Source organism: Pangasianodon hypophthalmus, chromosome 9 (assembly GCF_027358585.1).
Source record: "Pangasianodon hypophthalmus isolate fPanHyp1 chromosome 9, fPanHyp1.pri, whole genome shotgun sequence".
NCBI lineage: Eukaryota > Metazoa > Chordata > Actinopteri > Siluriformes > Pangasiidae > Pangasianodon > Pangasianodon hypophthalmus.
In genome coordinates this window covers 30101655-30123997 of record NC_069718.1, presented here as the reverse complement: position 1 = coordinate 30123997, position 22343 = coordinate 30101655, and the positions used below count along the sequence as shown (strand labels likewise).

The following is a 22343-nucleotide window of genomic DNA, read 5'->3' as shown; positions in this document are numbered from 1 at the left end:
GCCTTTAATTTTCTGATTAATACTAAATGTTGTAAATTTGTGAATACTAAATGTAGTAAATTCATTTAGACAAGAGTTATATTTATATTGCATTACAGTTAAAAATAATTCCACAATTCCTACTGCATTTTCGTTTTCTTTTGTGTTCTAGAGAAGGTATCAACACATATTTTGTCTCCGCTAGTAACATGATTTATGGATGGAAGCAGAAGTGTAATGATCCCTGATGTATTGTACACTGAAGCATTAGAAATGGCTTTTTTAAGGATTTGGCTACAATGAAATGTTTCATGTCTTTTTTCTTTATTGTGTGACATCGACATTAATCATGTGACCAGACCACAAGATCTGTATATAGCATAATAAAAATGCAAAGCGATTTTGAAAGAGATAGCCATAAATTGATCCAAATAATATTCCTAACATCAGCTTATTCAAGAACATGTATATGTGGAACTGTAATTGAACATGTTCAAGAGCAGTTGTAAAGATTACAAAGCATTACGAAAAATGACAAGAGAAGCTGTATGCATTGATTTGTGTAAGGAGCATTCAGGAAGCATCAGATCTGGGTGTCACTCAGTGACAGACGGCTCTGGATTGATTTTCTTCAGCTTCTCTGTTATAGACAAATACTCCTTTTTCCTCTCCTCCTCAGAGAGCGAAGACGGATTGATCTCCAGGAATTTATACGCATCTCTAGCCTGAACACTGAAGACACCCTGAGCTCTCTGACAGCAAATACCAAATCTCTTCCAGTACTGAAAGATAAAAGGCATGTCAGCATTAATCACATTTACTAAAATATATTTTATAAAATATATGGACATAATTGAACTAGTTTCAACTTCAGTAATGAGCTGCACTGATGAATAATTAAAAAAAACACTGTAATGATACATGGAAAAAAAATCTAAAAACCAAAAAATTCTGCATTTTTTCATGATGATTTTAAAGGGTTAGTTCAATGTAAACTCAGCCTATGCAACTACAACTTTCAAAGCCAAGAATGGTTGTAAAGACATCATTAAAGTCATCCATGTGTCTCCAAAGATTTAACCTCAATTTTATGAAGCAATGCCTTTTTCTAAGGAAAATAACCCCTCCTGTTGGTATTTGTTTATTCAGTTGGCGCACAGGAGCCTGATGTCCCAGCTGATAGATTGAGAATTAGGCTGGAAATTCATCTATGGTTTCTATTACTAAATAACTCAAAAGCAGTAGAAATGTCTATGGCGGTGCCTCCAAAATGTACAGTTAGCCTGTAAAACCTTAATAAATCCCAGAACGTTTATCTTAGAGTAATAAAAATTATTTATTACATGCAATCAATGTAGAGAAAGATAAGGCAATCACAATAAAATAAAGGAAACCTTTTAACTGTACTTCACATTATGAAATAAATAGAATTCCCAAATGAATTTGTTGTATTGAGTCTCTTTTAAACCCAAATGACCCTTGTTTGCATGTATAAACAACAATGAGGAACCCTGATTGGTCGATCACAGTCTGTCTCTCAAACAGGGAGAATGTCCTCATTGGCTAAATATGAGACAAAAATAATGTAATACTTGAATCAATTCTAAATGTATTAAATGTGATGATATCTAGATTCAACACACAACAGGTGACTGCAGTTACTGCACAGAATCCATCTACTGGGCATTATTGTCACGTTTTTGAAGTCATGTTATTTTTTTTCTCATCATATTTCAGCAATCTGTCCCAATACAATTTTTTAAACTGATAAATGTGTAGATGCTTACTGTAGTTTTTATGTAGCAGAATCTTTGTATAAGACCGTGGGATAATGGGCCTTAGGCATAAAGTGGCATTACTGCAGAAAATGATTTGCAGAATAAAACTATTCAGTTACTAGGCTACTAGTCAAAATAAAGCGTAAAGTCTAAATGAATATTCAAGTGCATAACTTGTGATAAAATGTAGAAGTAACACAAAAGAGGTGCCTAAAAAGGACATTATAGCCATATACTGGGCATTACTGCCACAACATGACTTGATCTGACTTGATAGTTATGTTGTGTTTTGTCACCAGATGGTTTTAATCTGACCAAATACATGACAATTTCCTACAGTTTGTCTTGTATGTAATTTACAGAAGTGTAGATTTTCACAGTCTTGAGGTTATATAAATATGCTCATTTGCATATGCAAATGAATGGCAAAGAAGTTAAATAAACATGTAAATAAAATAAAATCATAAAAGGGGATAATGTTACAACACTACCATACTGTTTGTTTCCTCGGTCACTTCTGACCTGAACCAGCTGGTACTTTAAGGGCTCCTTGTTAAAAAACTTTGTTTTCTGATTTGTCTAGAATAACAAACATGCTATGCACAACTGTGCATTTATTTATTTATTTTTATCTTTTTTCTCCTGTCACACAGACTTTAAAGTCACACGGCATCCTCATCTGATTCTAGTTAAGATGGTAATAACTTTCAATGATTATACACTAGCGTCTTGCTTGAGATTACAAAACTCTTTGCTTTGGATTCTGGAAAATATAGCATCAGGTGTACACTATTAATCAGAGTATATTATGGATAAACAAAAAACAACATAGGAAATGAAAGTGAGAACTCAGAGAATTCATGAAAGGCATAATCAAATTACATCAGGAACATTTGCTCAGCGTCTAACTTACCTTTCCTGCATCCTCAATGGAGCTCAGAAACTCATCCTTCATGTCCTCCATGTCAACGAGTTCCTCCCCAACAAAGGTTTTATCTTTCAGCGCGTGCAGAATAACATCCACCTTCTCCCAAAACTTTTTAAGATCAACCAGAATTTGTTGGATTTGAGAAAGACACCGCTGGACTTCCTTCAGGTGGTCAGGGTCAGGAATCTCACCTGGAATGATTTATGAGAGATCATTGTGAAGAACATGTCAAGAGCATAACATGCATGCAGATGCATTTACTGTATGTTTGTAACAATAAAATCATAGACAGACTCTCACCCATTCGTATTTTACAGTTGGCCAGCTGCAGCTGAAGATCAGTCTGCTTGATTTTGATGCTCCACATTTCATTTCGCAGACTGCTGTTCTCAGAGTCGAGTTGTTTCAGTTTTATATCCAAAGCAATGGCACTAGGATCCTTCATAGCATCTGGATAGCCTCTAAAAAAGTCAAGGAACTTCACAGTCCAGTGGGCATGTTTTTCCTTAAATCTTCTGAGGAAGTCTTCCAGCTCATGATTTGTTTTTTGAATTTGTTTCTCATTTATTTCCATTTTGTCGACTATTTTTTTCAGATCCACTTCGAGCTTGGCCAGAGCATCCTCCAGACCCTTTATCTCATCAGATTTTTTCTCTTTTTTTTCTTCGGTCTCTTTTTGTTCTTGATACACGTCACTGGTGCATGTTTTCACACTTTGGTTGTGTTGATCATACCTGAATAATATAGTGCATTTCTAATAAATAATTGAATACAGCGATGTGGTCTGGATTTCATTTTCATTTTCAAGACAATGAACAATTTTCTTAAGGAAGACTTATTATTATGCACAAATGTGATTCTATACAACAGCTCAATAGGCACTTTCGCACCGGAGGAACCTTTTCATAGTTCCTAGAACTATTGGTGGAAGTTCCTAGTTTTTGGCGTGTTCGCACCACAGGAACTAGAAACAGTTTTAGTTCTAGGAACTCCCTTTGGGGGAACTAATTTAGCTCCTACTTCAGAGTAGGGTCTAAAACAGTTCTACAGGAACTACCATTGACGTACGTGTACGCTGATTGGCCAAACGCACACGAAACACTGGCTACCCGGGATTTTTAAAAAAACATGTAAAATTATTTACTCCACGAACATGGAAAACAGCGATAACGGCATTTACCTGTTGTCTGCAGCGTTGTGTTCTTTTCTCAGCCTCTATGATATGTAACACTGCAAGTTTTCATAGGAGATTTAGTCAGATTTTCTTGCTATCTCAATGGCGTAAACTATGCGTTTACATAACATGTCCGTTAACACGTAACAAAAACAGCTCCAATCCCTGCGTCCTCCATTCACCGGTTGTTGACGTTTGTAAATGCCGTGAATAAAAACGTCACTGTCGGCCGCTTCAGAGTTCCTGCTGCCAGTGCGAATGCAACCAGGAAAACGGTCCGAGGGAGAAATTGGTTCTCTAGGAACCACCCTGCTGGCTAGGCCTTAGAACTGAGTTCCTAGAACTACATGGTGCAAAAGTGCCTAATAAATCCTATTATCAATAAAGATAGAGCAGAACTGTTGTGCATTTCTGATCAGTACAGCTATGTTTGGTTTCTAAATGAATAAAAAAGAAGGGTGCTTACTCATGTAGAGAAGACCTCCCTTCTGTTCTTTTTTCATGCTCAAACAGTAACTTTACACATATAATTTCTATATGATCTACACCTATATACCTATATACATTGGCACTTTTTACAAAAAATATATTATTGTTATGACCTGAAACATCTTGTGATCCATGACCCTGAGTAACAAATTATTTGAATACTTAAAAGTAATCACCATCTGAACAAACAAGAAAAAAAAAAAAGACGACTTTGGACATCAAATTTACCTGCAATAATAAAATCACCCATGTGTTTCCCCTTTGAATTAAGTTGGCACATATTGTTCCTATAAGATATTACTAATATTTTCACCTCTTCACTATGCCATCCACTTGTGTTATGATGTCAGCGATCCACTCTTTGGCTTTCATCAGGTACCTCACTGCCAAACCGGGTTTGTTCTTCTCGACAGCTTTTTTCAATATTGGAAACAGGGAGTTGACCAGGTTGGAACTCGTGCTGACACACTACGAGAAAACATCAATCACCAAGTTAGTCATGTGATAGACTAGTAAGTCATGACAATTCACAGTGACTACATAACAGTAAACAATTAAAAACATCACCTGTCAGTACAGCGAATCATAACAGTATAGTAACTTCTGAAGTTATGTGATGCCGTCATGACTAATTGTGGTAATTTCTTATTTTCTAGTTTTCTCTTCCTGTTCTAGCTCGTTGTGACATGTTTGAGTCCAAATATTGTCCAGTGTACCTGTACTCCTTAGTTCCTCTTCAGGAACTAGAGCTGCGTCGAACAACGCTTTGGGAACGCCTCTGAGAGTGAGACCGCCAGAGCAATTGGGCGGTCTATGGCAGCCCTGGTGGCCACGGAGAGACATTTGTGGCTGACCCTGTCTAATTTTAAATAAAAAGACACGGTCTTTCTCCTGGATGCCCCGAAAGTGCTGACTGGCCTGTTCTGCGACGCTGTAAATACAGTCGTCGACAGGTTCCAGGAGGCCAAGAAACAATCGGCAGCGTTCCAGTGATTTCTCCCTCGCCACGCTCACGGGGCTGCTCGGCGGGAGCAGCCCCAGCCGTGTACCAGCTCCTCACACCGTGAAGTCCAGAAACGGAGCGTCGCCACTCGCACTCCCCCTGAAAAAAGGGAGTCAGGGTGGAGCTCCATGTCGAAGCCAAGGGAGATGACAGATCTGTGGACTGTCATCTTCAATAAGAGAGCTTCGACAAAGGTCAGGACCTCTGAGGGCAGGCCCATCTAGGGAAGAGCAGTGTACACCTCATCATACAGTGCCCGTCTCTCCTTAGTGCCCTCAGGAGATCGTCTTGACAACCCTGCCACCCCCGGTGCTTCAGGGCACAGCGGTCTCCAGCAAGCACTTCTCTCAGCTTCCGCCCGGAAACGTAGCGGTTCTGGGTTGGCTCGCTACCTCCAAGGAGGTCTCTAGAACAGCCCCAAGTACACCAGAGATCAGTCTCGAGAGACTGATTCCCTTTGAAGACTATCTAGCAGCGTGGAAGCTTCTGCCAAATGTGTCTCAATGGGTCCTGCATACCGTAGAAAAAGGCTACAAGATTCAGTTCAGGTCTCGTCATCCTCTATTCAACGGGGTGTTTCCCACTCTGGTGGGCCCCGAGCAGGCCCTGGTCATAGAACGAGAAGTAGATACTCTCTTGAGGAAGGAGGCCATTGAGGTGGTCCCTCCTCTCGACAGATAGTCCGGGTTCTACAGCCGGTACTTCATAGTTCCGAAGAAGGATGGAGGGTTGCGTCCCATTTTAGATCTGCGTCTGCTGAACCGCTCAGTCATGAGACTCAAGTTCAAAATGCTCACGCTCAAACAAGTCGTGTCTCAAATCAGGTCCAAGGACTGGTTTGTCACGATAGATCTGAAAGATGCATACTTCCACATTTCCATTCTTCCTCAGCACAGGAGGTACCTGACGTTTGCTTTTGGGGGCAAAGCTTACCAATATCTGTTTCTTCCGTTCGCTCTTGCACTCTCACCCCTCACTTTCACCAAGTGTGTAGATGCTGCTCTGGCTCCACTGCGACTCCAGGGCATCCGCATACTCAATTACATCGACGACTGGTTGATTTTAGCTCAATCAGAGCAGATGGTGGTTCGACATCGAGATGTTGTTCTCGCCCATATGAAAGAATTTGGGTTAAGACTAAACGCAAAGAAAAGTGTGCTTTCTCCAGTACAGAGGACCACTTATCTAGGCGTAGTGTGGGATTCGACCACGATGCAGGCACGTCTGTCTCCTGCTTGGATCGAGTCAATCCTCACGGCAGTCAAGAGAGTGTGAGAAGGCCAGTCACTCACTGCTATACAGTTTCAGAGACTGTTGGGTCTGATGGCAGCTGTGTCCAACGTGATACCTTTTGGCCTGCTGTACATGAGACCCTTGCAGTGGTGGCTCAGGACCAAAGGGCTCCCTCCATGAGGAAATCGTACGCTGCTAAGTTCCTGAAGGGGAACGTCCCTAGGTTACGTCTGTAACCATACGTCACGCAGAGGCATTCCTAAAGCGTTGTTCGAAGCAGCGTCTCGTTCCCTCGGGGAACTATGGTTACAGACGTAACCTAGGGACATTCTTCTGTTAGCTGTGCGTTGCTGTGTTGTCTTGTGATACAAAGCTGTCATGTTTAAGTTTAACAATTGGATTATTATTATCTTCATGCATCGATCACACTTTTTTTAGACTGCTTCTCAATTTTTTCCACCCGATTCCATGGCTCCGCCTCCTCTGCTGATTCCGTGTGGTATTCTAACTTTGCCTTCTCAGCTGGTTCTGCCTTCTCTGCACTTTCCTTCCTGTGATGGCCTGAAGTAAGCTCTATCTGTAAATCCAGTTTTTGCTGATTTTGATGAATCTTTGGATTAGACGGGCTAGCCTCGTTTTGAGCCGACAGAAACACAGCTCTGTGCGGTAAGGCTCGCGGCGGCTTGTGTGTTTACATCAACACGTAATGGTGCAAGAACTTGGTGCTAATTTATAGTTACTGCTCATCGCTGGTGGAGCTTGTGACTGTTAGATGCAGACCATTTTGTTTACCACGGGAATTCACCACTGTCCTCATAATCGGTGTATACATTCCCCCCAGCGCTAACGCTAAAGACTGTGAACTGTATGGGGCTATTAGCGAGCTGTACAATTCAAACCCTGATGGACTGTTTATTGTTGCCGGAGATTTCAACCATGCAAATCTCAAGTCAGTGCTCCCTAAATTTCATCAGCATGTGGACTTTGCAACGAGAGGGAAGAACACGCTGGACCTTGTTTACACAAACATCCCCGGCGCGTACCGGGCGGAGCCCCGCCCCCACCTCGGATACTCAGACCACATCTCTGTTATGCTAATCCCAGCATACAGACCACTAGTCAGACGCTCCAAACCGGGTCTGAAGCAGGTGAAAACCTGGCCAGCAGGAGCCATCTCTGCTCTTCAGGACTGTTTTGAACACACTGACTGGCACATGTTCAGGGAAGCAGCAACTGACGGCGACTTCACCAACTTGGAGGAATACGCGACATCAGTGACTAGCTATATCAGCAAGTGCATCACTGTCTCCAAGACCATCACCACACGTTCCAACCAGAAGCCGTGGATGACTGCAGAGGTGCCTGCGCTACTTAGGACCCAAGACTCCGCCTTCAGAGCTGGTGACAAGGTGGCCCTAAGAACAGCGAGGGCCAAACTGTCCCGGGCCATCAGAGAGGCGAAGCGCGCACACGCTCAGAGAATCCACAGCCACTTCAAGGCCAGCAGAGACACGCGGCGCATGTGGCAGGGCATCCAGACTATCACCAACTACAGGACAACATCACCTGCCTGTGACAGTGATGCCTCCCTCCCAGATGCGCTGAACGACTTCTACGCTCGGTTTGAGGCACAGAATGGCGTGACGGCGAGGAAGACCACCCCTCCTCCCAATGACCAGGTGCTGTGTCTAACCACGGCCGATGTGAGGAAGACTCTATGCAGAGTCAACCCACGGAAGGCTGCTGGACCAGACAACATTCCTGGCAGGGTGCTCAGGGGATGTGCAGACCAGTTGGCAGATGTTTTCACTGACATCTTCAACACCTCCCTGAGCAGCACCGTTGTTCCGACGTGCTTCAAGGCCACCACCATCGTCCCTGTGCCAAAGAAGTCTCCAGTGACCGTCCCGTTGCACTTACACCCATCATCATGAAGTGCTACGAGAGGCTCATCATGAGGCACATTAAGACCCTGCTGCCCCCTCACTGGACCCCCTGCAATTCGCAACCGTTCAACAGATGACGCCATCACCACCCTCCATCTGTCCCTCACCCACCTGGACAATAAAGACACATATGTTCGAATGCTGTTCATAGACTTCAGTTCAGCATTCAACACAATCATTCCTCAGCACCTGATTGGAAAGCTGAACCTGCTGGGCCTGAACACCTCCCTCTGCAACTGGATCCTGGACTTCCTGACTGGGAGACCTCAGTCAGTCCGGATTGGGAACAGCATCTCCAATACCACCACACTGAGCACTGGGGCCCCACAGGGCTGTGTGCTCAGCCCACTGCTGTTCACTCTGCTGACTCACGACTGTGTAGCAATGCACAGCTCGAATCATATCATCAAGTTCGCCGATGACACGACCGTGGTGGGTGTCATCAGCAAGAACGATGAGTCAGCATATAGAGAGGAGGTGCAGCGGCTAACGGACTGGTGCAGAGCCAACAACTTGTCTCTAAACGTGGACAAAACTAAAGAGATGGTTGTTGACTTCAGAAGAGCACAGAGAGACCACTCTCCGCTGTACATCGACGGCTCCTCCGTGGAGATCGTCAAAAGCACCAAGTTTCTTGGTGTTCACCTGGCGGAGAACCTCACCTGGTCACTCAACACCAGTTCCATAATGAAGAAAGCCCAGCAGCGTCTCTACTTTCTACGAAGGCTGAGGAAAGCACATCTCCCACCCCCCCATCCTCACCATGTTCTACAGAGGGACTATCGAGAGCATCCTGAGCAGCTGCATCACTGCCTGGTTTGGGAATTGCACCGTCTCGGATTGCAAGACCCTTCAGCGAATAGTGAGGACAGCTGAGAAGATCATCGGGGTCTCTCTTCCCTCCATCACAGACATTTACGCCTCACGCTGCATCCGCAAAGCCACCAGCATTGTGGACGACCCCACACACCCCTCACACACACTCTTTATGTTTACACTATTTCAGTTACTTGTATTGTACTCTTGTACTATTTGCATTATTGTCACTAGGTTCACTTTAAACAGAACTGTGTACTGGTCAGCGCTGCACTGGGACTTACTATGCTCACTGTCTGTCCCAGTGGTCATTGTACTGTCTTGTACTGTTTTGTACTGTCTTGTGCTTTGCAACAAGAAGCTTTGGGCTACCTGAAACTAAGGGAAGTACTAGAGATGTATTTCATCATTTTATTATAAATGATAAATATAATTTAAAATAAATGTTTATAAATTTATTATAAATTAATATGTTTTTTAAGCTATGTTAATACTATGCTACTCTTAAGGCAGAGCGCTCTGGTAATCATTTCAGTAATGTTTCTGCTGGGGGGGCCAAGATGGCGGCATGAGAGGTGGACACGTTTACTGATGCTCCTGCCTCACACAATATTAAACTCATCATTTGATCAGTTGAGTACGTAATTTAGTTAGTTTTGGTGATGCAGCTTGGAATATTATGTCATTAGAAACCTTCTGGCCCGATTCTTTTGTGAAAATGCTGAAAACAGCGAAGAAACTCGAGAAAAAGGATCCGCCTGCGGATGCGGTTAGACCCGCACATGGGTGACAATATTGGACAGCTCGATCCAGCGTTATCCAAAGCGCTGCAGGAGACGACTGAGAAAATCACGAAGGTGATTGATGATAAGCTGGGGTCGCTTGCGCAGACCATTCAAGCCCATTCACAACAACTTGAACAAACGACGGGCAGACTTAACAAAGCCGAGAACAGAATTACTGATGTCGAATCATCAGTCGATACAGCAAATGTGCGGCTCCAAACTCTCACGCGCCAAGGTTCTTCACTTACCGATCACTTGGATGATTTAGAAAATTGAGGTCAGAGGAAAAATCTACGCATCATCGGTCTGCCTGAAAATGCTGAAGGTACTAACCTGACCGCGTTTCTTCAGACTTGGTTGCCAGAGTTCCTTGGCATTGAAACCAGGTCAGGGATGCTCAAATTGGAACGAGCTCACCGCATCTCTCTGCCGAACGCTGATGCCAGGGGTAGGCCTCGTCCGCTCATTGTTAGGTTCCACAACTTTCAAGTTAAGCAGCGGGTTGTGGACGCCAGCAGACACGTGGCACAAAAAGGAGATCTGATGTACAACGACAGTAAAATATCTTTCTATCAGGATTTCTCTGCAGCTGTTCAACGCAAACGAAAGGAGTTCTACGCGGTGCGGCAAAAGCTACAGCAGATGGGAGCCCAGTATGTCATGCTCTACCCAGCTAAACTGCGAGTTACCATCGGTAAAGTTGATAAAGTTTGCGAGTCCCCCGAGGAGGTCCAGGCATTTATGGACTTGACTAACTGAACATTGAAGGGAACACATTCTGTTGAATGGAACTGAACTATACCAGATGATATTAGTTAGGCCAAAATCATTAATTGGAGCTTCTTGTTTCCTGCCTACCTTATGTGTCATGTTGCCAAAATAATATTTGTCCTGTAAGTTTTATTTCGTACTCTAATTCGTTAATGAGTGAGGCAGGTTGGGTTAAAGTGGTTACAGGTTGTTCAGTGTCTGTTGTAGCCGTAACGTTACTCTCGTAGAGATGCAGCAAAAGCCTATTGTTACGCTGAACAGCGCTTTGTTATTGCACATCGTTCCCCTTGTTATGGGGGAAATACCCTCTTTAAATGTTTTGAGTTTGTTTCTTTTTGTACAATAGTTGCTATAATGTTTACTGTTGAAGCTCAGGCAGGCTATTTTTCTTTCGTGTATGGCAGCAGGTGTTATTTACATCTAATATATCTAAAGGAAGAAGCAGATCCGTATCTCTGTATTTCTCTATACTTTAATGCTGGGTAATATATTAAGAATATGTACTTGGAATGTTAGGGGATTGCATGGGCCACTGAAATTAAGGAGGGTTATGTCTATTCTTATTAAGGAAAGGGTAGACATTGCTCTACTGCAAGAGACACATCTGGACGATGATGCGTATTAAAGTTAAAGCACAACTGGATTGGTTAAATCTTTTTTTCATCATTCACAACTAGCAGTAGAGGGGGTTGCTATACTTATTAGTAAGAACATCCCTTTTAATGCTTTAAAGACTGAAAAAGACAGATTTGGCAGATATCTTCATCTTAGTGGGGTCCTTTATGGGGAAGAGATTTCACTACTAAATGAATATTTTCCTCCTAATTTCTCCCCCGAATTTCTCACATCAACCCTTTCTAAATTTTCTGTATATTCCTCAGAAACACTTAGAATTGGGGGGATTTTAACTGTCTGATGGACCCTTTGATGGACAAATGGCCTATTAGAAATCCCACTCATACAAAGCAGTCAAAGGCACTAATAGCCATCTGTGAGGAATTGGATTATTTGGATGCTTGGCGAACTTTAAACCCCACACAAAGGGACTTTACCTTTTATTCTGGCCCACACAAATGTCACACAAGAATTGACTATTTTCTGATTAATAAGTTGCTTTTGCAATCAGTGTCTTGTTGCACATTGGGCAACATCTTGGTGTCAGATCATGCCGCTGTATATTTAGATATAATAATTCAGGAAGCCCCACAACAAACAAAGAGGTGGCGATTTAACACTAGCTTACTTAAGGATGTAGCTTTTCTTTCCTTTTTTCATACAGAACTTAAAATATTTCTTTCAATCAACTCTACTGGAACAGTTAACCCCAGTTAATTTAGTGTAACCTCAGATTCTACAATACTTGAAAGAATATACAATATAATGACTTCTTTGGATTTGTTGCTAACACAAAAAGCCAATCTTAGTCTGTGAGGATCAGACTGGTTTTATTAAAGGAAGGAGTTCTAGTCATAATGTCAGGAGACTCTTAAATGTTATAAATATCTCACAGAAACAAAAACTTGACACTTTAGTTATTTCTTTAGATGCCAAAAAGGCATTTGATCGTGTCGATTGGCCCTATTTATTTTATACTTTACAGAAATTTGGGTTTGGGGACAAGTTTTTGAGGTGGGTGCAGCTGCTCTACAATAAACCGTCTTCTGCCGTCACCACTAATGGCCTCAGATCTAAAAATGTTCTTCTGGGTAGGGGCACAAGGCAGGGTTGCCCACTTTCGCCACTGTTGTTTTCCCTTGCCATTGAGCCCTTGGCAGAAATGATAAGATGTGATTCAATGATTAGAGGGGTCACAATAAATGGCAGGCAACACAAGATCTCACTCTACGCAGATGACATTCTACTTTTTTTTGCAAATACTTCAGTTCCATGACTGGTAGACGTTATAAACTCCTTTGGGCAATTTTCTGGTTATAAGTTAAATTTTACAAAATCTGTTGCTTTACCATTGGGTAGTCTCACCTCAGAAATACAAATGCTCTCCTCTTTCCCTTTTAAATATTCCATATCAGGTTTTACCTATCTAGGGCTTCATATAACCCCTTCCTTCCAACTTTTATTTAAAAACAACTTTGCTCCTCTTTTGGAGAAAATTCATAGTGATCTACAGAGATGGAATTCTCTTCCCGTATCATGGTTGGGGAGAATAGCTATAATCAAAATGAACGTTTTGCCTCGTTTATTGTATCCTTTGATGATGCTGCCTATTTTACTTTCTAGCAAAGTTATTAAGGAGCTTAATGGCTGGCTATCTTGTTTTATATGGAGTAAAAGGAAACCTTCCTATTTGTAAGGGTGGTTTAGATGTCCCCAATATTAGATGGTATCAGCTGGCGTGTCAGCTTCGTTTTGTGGCCGACTGGTTAAAGAATGATCCATGTTCAATTTGGCTTGATCTTGAAGCCTCACAATCTTTGTGCCCTCTTCAGAATCTCTTGTTTGTTAGCAATCCTAAAAAGTTAAAAGCTCTATATGACAGCCTGATCATACAGAACACTCTTAAGGCCTGGGTGCAGTCTTGCAAGCTAGAGGGTAGGTTTCATCTTACTTCAGCTCTTACACCAATTCAAAATAATCCTGATTTTCCTCCTGGTTCTGACGATTCTGGGTTTAATCTCTTGAGCTCTTTAGGTATTGTAAGACTGAAAGACATATTTGAGGGCTCTACACTTCTGTCTTTTGAACAGTTATCGGCAAAATGTAACCTTTCAAGACATAATTTCAGCTAAGGGATTTTATTGGCAAAAAGACCACATTGTATAATGATAATTGTATACCTAAAGTTGAAGAAATATTGTTAGAGGACGCAAGGCAAAAAAAAAAAATCTCGTATTTATGTTACGTTGAGTTTGACCCCCCCAGGAGACACAGAGAATCTTTGACAGTTATGGGAAAGCGACTTTACAATGAATATCTCTAGCGAAGATTGGGATTCAGTTTGGGATTATGCTAAGAGAATATCAGTGTGTAACAGAGCACGTGCTATTCAATTCAAAATAATACAGCGATGACATATCAGCCCTTATATCAGAAATAAGATGAATCCAAAATTTTCCCCTTACTGCTCTAAATGCAAAACATCAGTTGGTAATTATAGTCATTGTATCTGGTCTTGTCACAAAATTCAGTTATACTGGAAGAAAATTGCAGATCACATTGGCAATATCTCGGGAATGCATATAGATGTTGATCCCTGTTCATTTATTCTAGGTATGCCTGCTGGTGGTATTTCGAATAAACATCATAAAAGACTTTTCAGTATCTTAACTTTTGCTGCAAGAGAGAACATTTCTTTCATTTTTCATTTCTTTCATTCTTTCATATTTTTCATTGTTCTGTTGGAATGTTTATCAAAAAACCTCAATAAAAAAGTAATGTTTCTGCTGTTCAGACTGTTCAGTTTAAAATGCAAAACATCTGTTTAAGGACCACAATGGGAGTGGCCCAAATCAGAACTGAAGAGATCAGATTGCATCTACATTACATTTAGTTATTTAGCAGACGCTTTTATCCAAAGCGACTTACAAATGAGGACAATGGAAGCAATCAAAATCAACAAAAGAGCAATGATATGCAAGTGCTATGACAAGTCTCAGTTAGCCTAACTAATAACGCATATATGTTAGCCATCCATAGCAGTGGGTGTGTAGATTGAAGTGTTAAAGGGGGAAAGACTCTTTTTGAATAAACATTTAAATCAGAGGGCCAACCGGACAGCTCTTATAGCTGGCATTGATGGTTATGAAGAATTTAGGCCTCATACCTTCAGCAGAACAGCTTCAGAGGATCCGAACAGCAGTTGTGTTTCAATAGCTTGATCTCTGATCAGACGCTCCAGCTTTGGGAATCCTCCCAGACTCAGGAAAGTCAGGCGATAAAGGAGAGCCGTTCGCTCCGCAGATGGAAGAAGCTGCTGAATGAAATCGGCTCTCACTATAGAGTTGTCGTCGACAATCTCTGAAATATTTCAAACATTTGTGATGGTTAACAACCTTTGGCATTCAATAGCTAATGGATGAAAAAGGATACTGTACACATAAAAGGCTGTTTTGGTTTGAACTTGTTTTAATTAAATCAATACACTCTGAAAAATGCTGAGTTGTTTTCAATCCATGGCTGGGTAACAGCAACCCAGCATAGGTTACATTTATAATCCGATGTGTGTTTTGTCCAATATTTACCCAGCCATGGGTTGAACACAACCCAGAATGTTTGTTTTTTTTTTATTGTAAGGAGATAAAATATGCACTACTAGGGGTCCCTGCAGAACTGGCACAAGAACCACTGTTATAACATTTTAAAGGGAACTCACCCTATTTCCAAGGCCCTGTTTACACTGTTATTAAGATGCATTTTGGTCAATCGGATCACAAGTGGACGAAGGAGACACATACATGTTTACACCTGGTGTTTTAATCCGTCTCTTTTGTCCACTTTCAACCACTTCTGTCCTGATTTCTTGGAGGGGAGGATTTATGGGTAAGCAAATGAATGGGCGCATGCAATTTACATATAAACGTGACCGGAGACAGCAGAAAAACATAGTGACAGCAGCGGTTTTCATTTCTGCAATGTGTGTTAGAAATCCAGAATGGTGAGAGAACATTGCACCTGATACGTTTATCCTTTCCAAAACAAACTTTTATCTCTTAGTTGAAAATGTTGAAATCCTGTCTGGCTTGCGCGCTTTCCATAATGTTTACGCATTATATCTGTAGGCGGAGAGTAGGCGGTCTTTTGTGGCTGTTTGAACGCATTCGACCACATGAGCATCTACACCACGAACACAATCCGGTCGAATGCGTTTTCGACTACCTCTGGAAGTGGTCGAAAGTGGACAAGCTCAAAACGTTTCACATCTCGTGTACAGAGATGGGCACAAATACATCAAAATGTATTTAAAATAAAAATACAAAATACTGTGTGGGAAAATGTCTTTAAATACAAATACAAAATACTGTGTGGGAAAATGTCTTTAAATACAAATACAAAATACTGTGTGGAAAATGTATTTAAATACAAATACAAAATACTGTGTGGGAAAATGTATTTAAATACAAATACAGTATTTTGTATTTTGAAAATACAGAAAATACATGTGAAATTGGCCATCCAGTGAAGTAACACTATTAAGGCCTGTTTACACCAATAACGATAATTATAAAGATAACTATATTAGTGTATTCTAAGTGTACAATGCAGTTGTGTCATTTGTCACTTTAAATGCTCAAGCTCTTTAAAGCAGAAATAATTCCGATTGGCTGTCAATGTTTTGATCGTTCATCATTTGTTGTGCTGTTATGGTTATAGTTGTGGTGTGCTATCTGCTATTCACTTAGATTTAGGATGTACTCACACTAGGGGATCTGATCTGTGCTTGAGCGCAATTGACCCCTAAAGTCCAGTTCATTTCACAAGAGAGACTGCTCTGTACCGTGCCCAGTGTGGCTCATTTAACTATGCCCTGGCCCGCTTGAGGAGGTGGCTCGGGTGCAGTACGGATGCATGGAGCCGGAGCATGGAACAGTTAGTTTACTATTTTTGTATGCGCTATTGTTATCATTATGACAGCAAAAATCTTTATCACTACTTGGATATCACACTTTTCAATTAATTTAATTCGAGTACATTTAGATTTATAATGGGTCTGGTTCTCATCTTATTGATGAACAGGTATTGTAGTTTGCGAGTAAAGCTGCAAATTCCACCATTAACCTCAGCTGCCTCTGTAATAATCCTCTGATATATGTCTGTTAGCCAAAGGACAATCGCGCTTAGGCTTTAGTACAAGGCAACTGTGCCTAGTGTGAGTATGCCCTAGGCCTAGAACAATTTTTTTAACTTTATATCTTTATTATTAGCATTATAGTTATCTTTGTCTTGGGGTACACACACAGAAAGCTGCTGATTTCTCATTTATCCATGTCTCTTTATCGCTCTGAAGTGTCAATAACTCCTGCCCACTAAAAGCTCCACAGATATATTTGCATACCACGACGATATATAAATGATATAGAAAAAGTTCAATCGATTTACACTTTATATCGTCACCAGCATATATTGTCGTATTGGCATAGCAAGCAGTAATGCTTAAAGGTTAATGAACACATCTGACTAGCTAGTTCACTAGCTAAACCAAAATCTTACCAAAAAAAAAAAAAAAACTATCAAGACTGACTAGTGCTAATGCTATGTTCCTCTTGCTAGTGCTCTTTTTTCCTTCATGCTTTTTTCATGCCTTTTTTCCTTCATGCTATCTTATGCTGCCTTCACAGGCTATCAAATTATTTATTTATTTATTTACTTATTTATTTATTTATTTATTTATTGTAAATATGAGTTTTCTAGTTGGAAATTGGACATGAATGCCTTTGTCATATTTCCTACTGGGAAACCCTGAGATAATGTTTATAGCCAAGTTTCTGAGCTGTGCAGGCCATAAACTTTAAACATGGCGGAGGGGAAAACAGTTGCTGCTGGGACAGGTATGCTTTTTTTCCCCACAAAACAACATCACCTTGTTTTAATGTTAAAGTCATGCACATAGTAGTGCAATAACCATTCCAAGCATTTTGTATGTTTTATACACAGCAAAACAGCATGTATTTGACTGAAAATCCAGAATCGTCAACAAGCTAACTATAAAGATAGCTCTGTGAATGTTTACATGGTTGTCAACGAATGGGATGCTATATTTTATTCAAAATTAAATATCTTATATAGCTACGATTTTGGCTTTAATAAGATTTTCCCAGGAAACCTGGCGTCCTCCACGAGTCCTATTCTTTCCAACAGCAAAGCACTTGAATGCGACAAGCTTGTAATCAGGACTTATGAAATTGGAAGTAGGAAATTTTGATAGCACATGAAGGCAGTATTATTCCTTATTTCCTTACAGGATTCCAGAAAATTCGCTTACCCAATTCTAGATGGAGTCATACAGCTGCAGCTCACACGCGTGAAAGTGGCAGGTCTGAACTAGTTGATACAGGAAATCAGCAGTCTAATAAAGAGGCTGATTGGCAAAAAGTATTTTATGTATTTTGAAAATACAAAAATACTAAGAATAAATGTATTTAAATACAAAATACATTTGATTTTTTTTCAAAGGTATTTAAATACAAAGTTACAAATAGTATTTTGTATTTGAAATACATGTATTTGAAATACTGCCCAACCCTGCCCGTGTACACCTGTGTTTAGCGTCGTCCACTTGTGATCTGATTGACCAGGTGTAAACAGCGCTTCAAAAACCTGGAAATATTCCAAAATACTTCCTCTGTCAACTGTCGCCATTGGATTGACCATTCGCTTTTAATGAACTCTTCTTTTCATACAACTGCTCTGAAATGCATTATGATTTGTAAGATAAAGTTTAAAACATGCCAACTAATGTTAAATTCATGTTTATATTGGGAACACAAACCTTTAAGAAACATATTAGATGCTGTCATTAAACCTCATGTTGTTGAAAAGGACACGTATCACATACTCAGGTTTATTACCTAGGGCAGTCTTCTGTAAAAATACTGAAAGAATCCTATAATGGGAGGAGTCACTATCATTTTAGAATTATAAGATGACTTGGTAACACTTTGTAATAACTTTCATTAATAAATCATTAACAAACATTATGTAATGCTTAACAGATTATTAGTTAATATATATTCACAAATCTAGAAACGTGAAATAATGTGCTTGTTAATGTTTACTAATAAATGTATTAAACATTACCTAATAATTACATTTCATGTAAATTAAAATGCTTACAAATGTCATTAAACTTCTAATTTATTTATATGATCATGCACATCTTGAAAATGTACAAATGATTTTAAGAGATGTAATACAATGATTAAAAGCGTGTGTTAATGCACAACACTTTTGCTGGTGTTGAGATTGATACGGGTAAGGTTAGGGACAGGTTTGGTGGTATGGGTAGGTTTAAGGTTAGTTAAGGGGTCAGCAGTGTACAGGGGTCAATTGGATTAATAAAAGGGAACACGGTTCAATCTGTTTTTATTGCATTGTTTTGATAAATGATAAATGAAGTATTTTCTTGAGGTTTTTTCCCACCTGTTGATGTATAATTCAAGGAATATTCTGTTTAATGATACACAATAGTATAGTAATAGAAGTGTTGAGGTAATAAAAACATGTTTTGCACCAAATTGCCATATGTTGTCTTTAGCAAGCATTTAGCTAAACTTATAACCACCCTTTATACAAACACTGTTCCAGTGCCAAAAAGTGCCAGATAAAAGTCCAGTGGCAATAAAGATACAAAAAAATGAAGAAATGTTTATGAACATTTAAAAATGATGAATAGTCTCAACTTTAGATTGGGTACTGCTAAAACATGACAAATGATTAATAAATGATTTGAAAATATGTGAAAAATAGGGTCAATTCCAGTCATTTGGGACACTTTTTGCCACCACAATGACTGCTAATAAAGGTAATAATGATTAGTAAATGTTTATAAACATTTACAATTGATGAATAGTTTCCACTTTAGATTGGGTACTGCAAAAACATTAACCAATAATTAATAAATGTTTTAAGATGTGCAAATAGTAGAAATCTACACAACAAACCAAGACCAAATATGTGACTTTTACAGACTGTGATTAGGAGTTAATGACTATATTAACATGAATAGTTTGTGAAGTGCTTAAAATGAATAATTAAGCTATATTTTCACAACATTTGTAAATGTAAAAATGAGCATTAGCTAATATGTGAAATGAAGTTTAATAGCATTTGTAAGCATTCAAAAGTACATTAACAAATAAACTCGTAATCATTGTATAATTTCTGTTAAAATTATTTGCAGATTTTTAAAACGCATTGAAAGTTTAATTCCATTTGTAAACATTAACTAATGATCCGTTAAGCATTATATAATGTTTGTAATGATTTATTAATGAAGCTTTTAATCATTGTAAACCATCTGTCAGAATCATTTGAAGATTTTTTTAAAAATGCATGATCATATGAATTGAAAGTTTAAACACATTTGTAAGCATTTCTTCAGTTTATATTAAATGATGATCTGTTAATCATTAGGTAATGTTTAATAAGTTCATTAGTAAACATTAACAAGCACATTATCTCATATTTCTAGATCTGTGAATATATATTAACTAATGATCCGTTCAGCATTACATAATGTTTGTTACTGATTTATTAATGAAAGTTATTATAAAGTGTTACCGATGACTTTTGGGATTGTGTTTGCTTTGTTTCAGAATAAACATACCTAACTCAGCCTTCATCAGCTCTCCAGAGGATTCTGCAATAAGAAGAGAAAATACAGAGTGGCATCAAACACTTTCAAAGGGCACAGATACATATTCAGTGAAATGAACAGCTATAGCTACAAATAGCACATATTCAGGTGCTAACATAACTACCAAAAAAGAGACTACCATCAGGGTTTCTAAATGAGCAGCATGCACTGCAGCATTGTCTTCTTATATCTGTTTATCAGCCCAACGCAGCACAATGCTGTAAGGTCTGTGCCAAGGTTTCCACACCAAAACACCACATTTTACATACACAAACAATCTATATTTTCATGTTTCATGGCATTTGATGCGATTGGTCAACAGTAGAGCAGATCATCATAAAGTTTTGAGAGTTTAAGGATATTCTGTTGATTTTGAGGGTGTGTCCTTCCTGGGGTCTTTCATCTAAACACCCACTTGGGACCTGATCAGGTCCAGGGTCCCTTTTCATGTTAATCATGTCTTCATGTAGAGCAAGGGGTATTTAAGGGAAGTTTGCAAAAGATTCAGGGGGATTCTGTACAGGCACGTGAACCCCATAGTGCTGTGTGTTCTTCATGAAACACCATATTTCTCTATTTTCAATGGGAATCTGTAGTCAGATCTCCCACACCATTGCTGTGTCTCATCTCTTGTCAGGTATGCAATGTTTCTTATTTCTATATTCTGTGACTGGAGGTAGAAAAACAGGGGTTTGTTTTGAAATGGCAGGAGTTAACGGATGTTCTGCCCAAGCCATCAAACTGACATCATCAGAGAAGGATCACCATGAAAAAGTGCATTTTCCGGTTTGGATTAAAGATTATGGGGCACTTATATTAAAAATAATAATAATGACCCACACAGATAAATGATTTATAATAAACACTGCAATATTCTGCGATTAGGTTAGTAACAGACTAAAATCTTGTTTAGGTGGCACACTGGGGCACGCCAACTGAGCTTTTACAGCAACAAAGTTTTGTTTGACTAATCTAAATAAGGGAAGCCTCAAGCCAACCCCTTCAAATCTAACCAAAGCTACTAAATATTAACAAGATGCGCCACTGTCATTACAATTAATGGTTGAGGGAATGCAACACTCAATATGGCCGCTCTAGCAAAGGAAGTCTCACTTTCCAGTAAAAACCACCAATCGTCCATCGATGAAGACTGACGGTTCTTTGGGGCGGGGTTCTCGTGAGGTGCTTGTCAGTCTGTGCGCATGCGCAGTAACTGAAGCGACCTCGAAAAAGGTGATTTTAAGCTCAATCTAAGCTTCAGAAACAAATGTTAAGGTACAGTCGATGTCAGTTTTAAATGTTGTTCATAAATATGTTGTTTGAAGGGATTTTAGCTGGTGATTGTAGAAATAGCAGTCTTCCCCATTCACGTCTTGCTAGTATGACGTCAATAACTGGCCAGAGACGTTGCAAACATGGCCACCGAGTGGCACGACTTCCGTGAACGGACTTTGATCCAACCCCGTTAAATGTAAGGAAGTACTAGAGTTTTGATGTACTCAAGTATTAAAGGTATAAAAACAACATGTATTTATGAAATGTAGTGGAGCAAAAGGAATTATAGGTTTTATCTAAATTTTATGTAGTAAAATGTTTCCAAAGTAGAAACTACAGATATTTGAAAATGTGTTTTTATTGAGTAAAAAGACTTGAACACTGTCCACCTCTGCACAGAACTGTTATTTCAGGCTAAATGAAGGAGTTTCAAATGGAAAGTGTCTTACCTGTGCTATTAGCCATGTTTTTAATGAACATTCACTGGCCAAGTATCCAACTGTAAGGACTCTAGAAAAATGAGAAAAGATGTGAGAGAGAGGATCTATCCACCTTTCGCCACACTGGATTTTGACAGTTCTAGGTGAGATGTTATCCAATCAGAATCCTCACGTCACAAAGCCCCGCCCCTTTCGTCCAATCAGAATCCTCCACGTCACAAAGCCCCCCCCCCCCCCCCACATCCCTCTTTGCCCTTTGATCTTTCATTTTTTGATTTTTAACTTTATAAGATTTTGATAAAAGCTTCTGTTAACGCTCTGTTTTGTTTTGTTTTTTGCAGAAGTGGAGCTCGCGTTAAACCAAAAGTGCAGGAGACATACGACGGAATTCAGAAGCAGCTTGTTTGCGGTAAAAG

General features: G+C 39.8%; 1 protein-coding gene across 1 annotated transcript; it reads right to left on the bottom strand.

The window, feature by feature from the left end:
* Window positions 1-286: 286 nt before the first annotated feature.
* Window positions 287-22070, bottom strand: LOC117597936 (uncharacterized). The gene is made up of 7 exons (XM_053236679.1): window positions 21937-22070; window positions 20183-20215; window positions 14684-14877; window positions 4662-4816; window positions 2986-3419; window positions 2671-2876; window positions 287-761 (listed from the first exon to the last, which is right to left on the bottom strand). The coding sequence occupies exons 1-7, from the start codon at window positions 21965-21967 to the stop codon at window positions 576-578; spliced, it is 1239 nt and encodes a 412-aa protein (XP_053092654.1). The 5' UTR covers window positions 21968-22070; the 3' UTR covers window positions 287-575.
* Between the last annotated feature and the right edge of the window lie 273 nt (window positions 22071-22343).

Coding starts and splice junctions, on each gene's coding strand:
- LOC117597936 (XM_053236679.1), bottom strand. CDS start 21,967: ATGTTCATTAAAAACATGGCTAATAGCACAG. Junction 20,216..21,936: donor AAACATGGCTAATAGCACAG/GTAAGACACTTT, acceptor TTCTTATTGCAG/AATCCTCTGGAGAGCTGATG. Junction 2,877..2,985: donor CAACTGTAAAATACGAATGG/GTGAGAGTCTGT, acceptor AAATCATTCCAG/GTGAGATTCCTGACCCTGAC.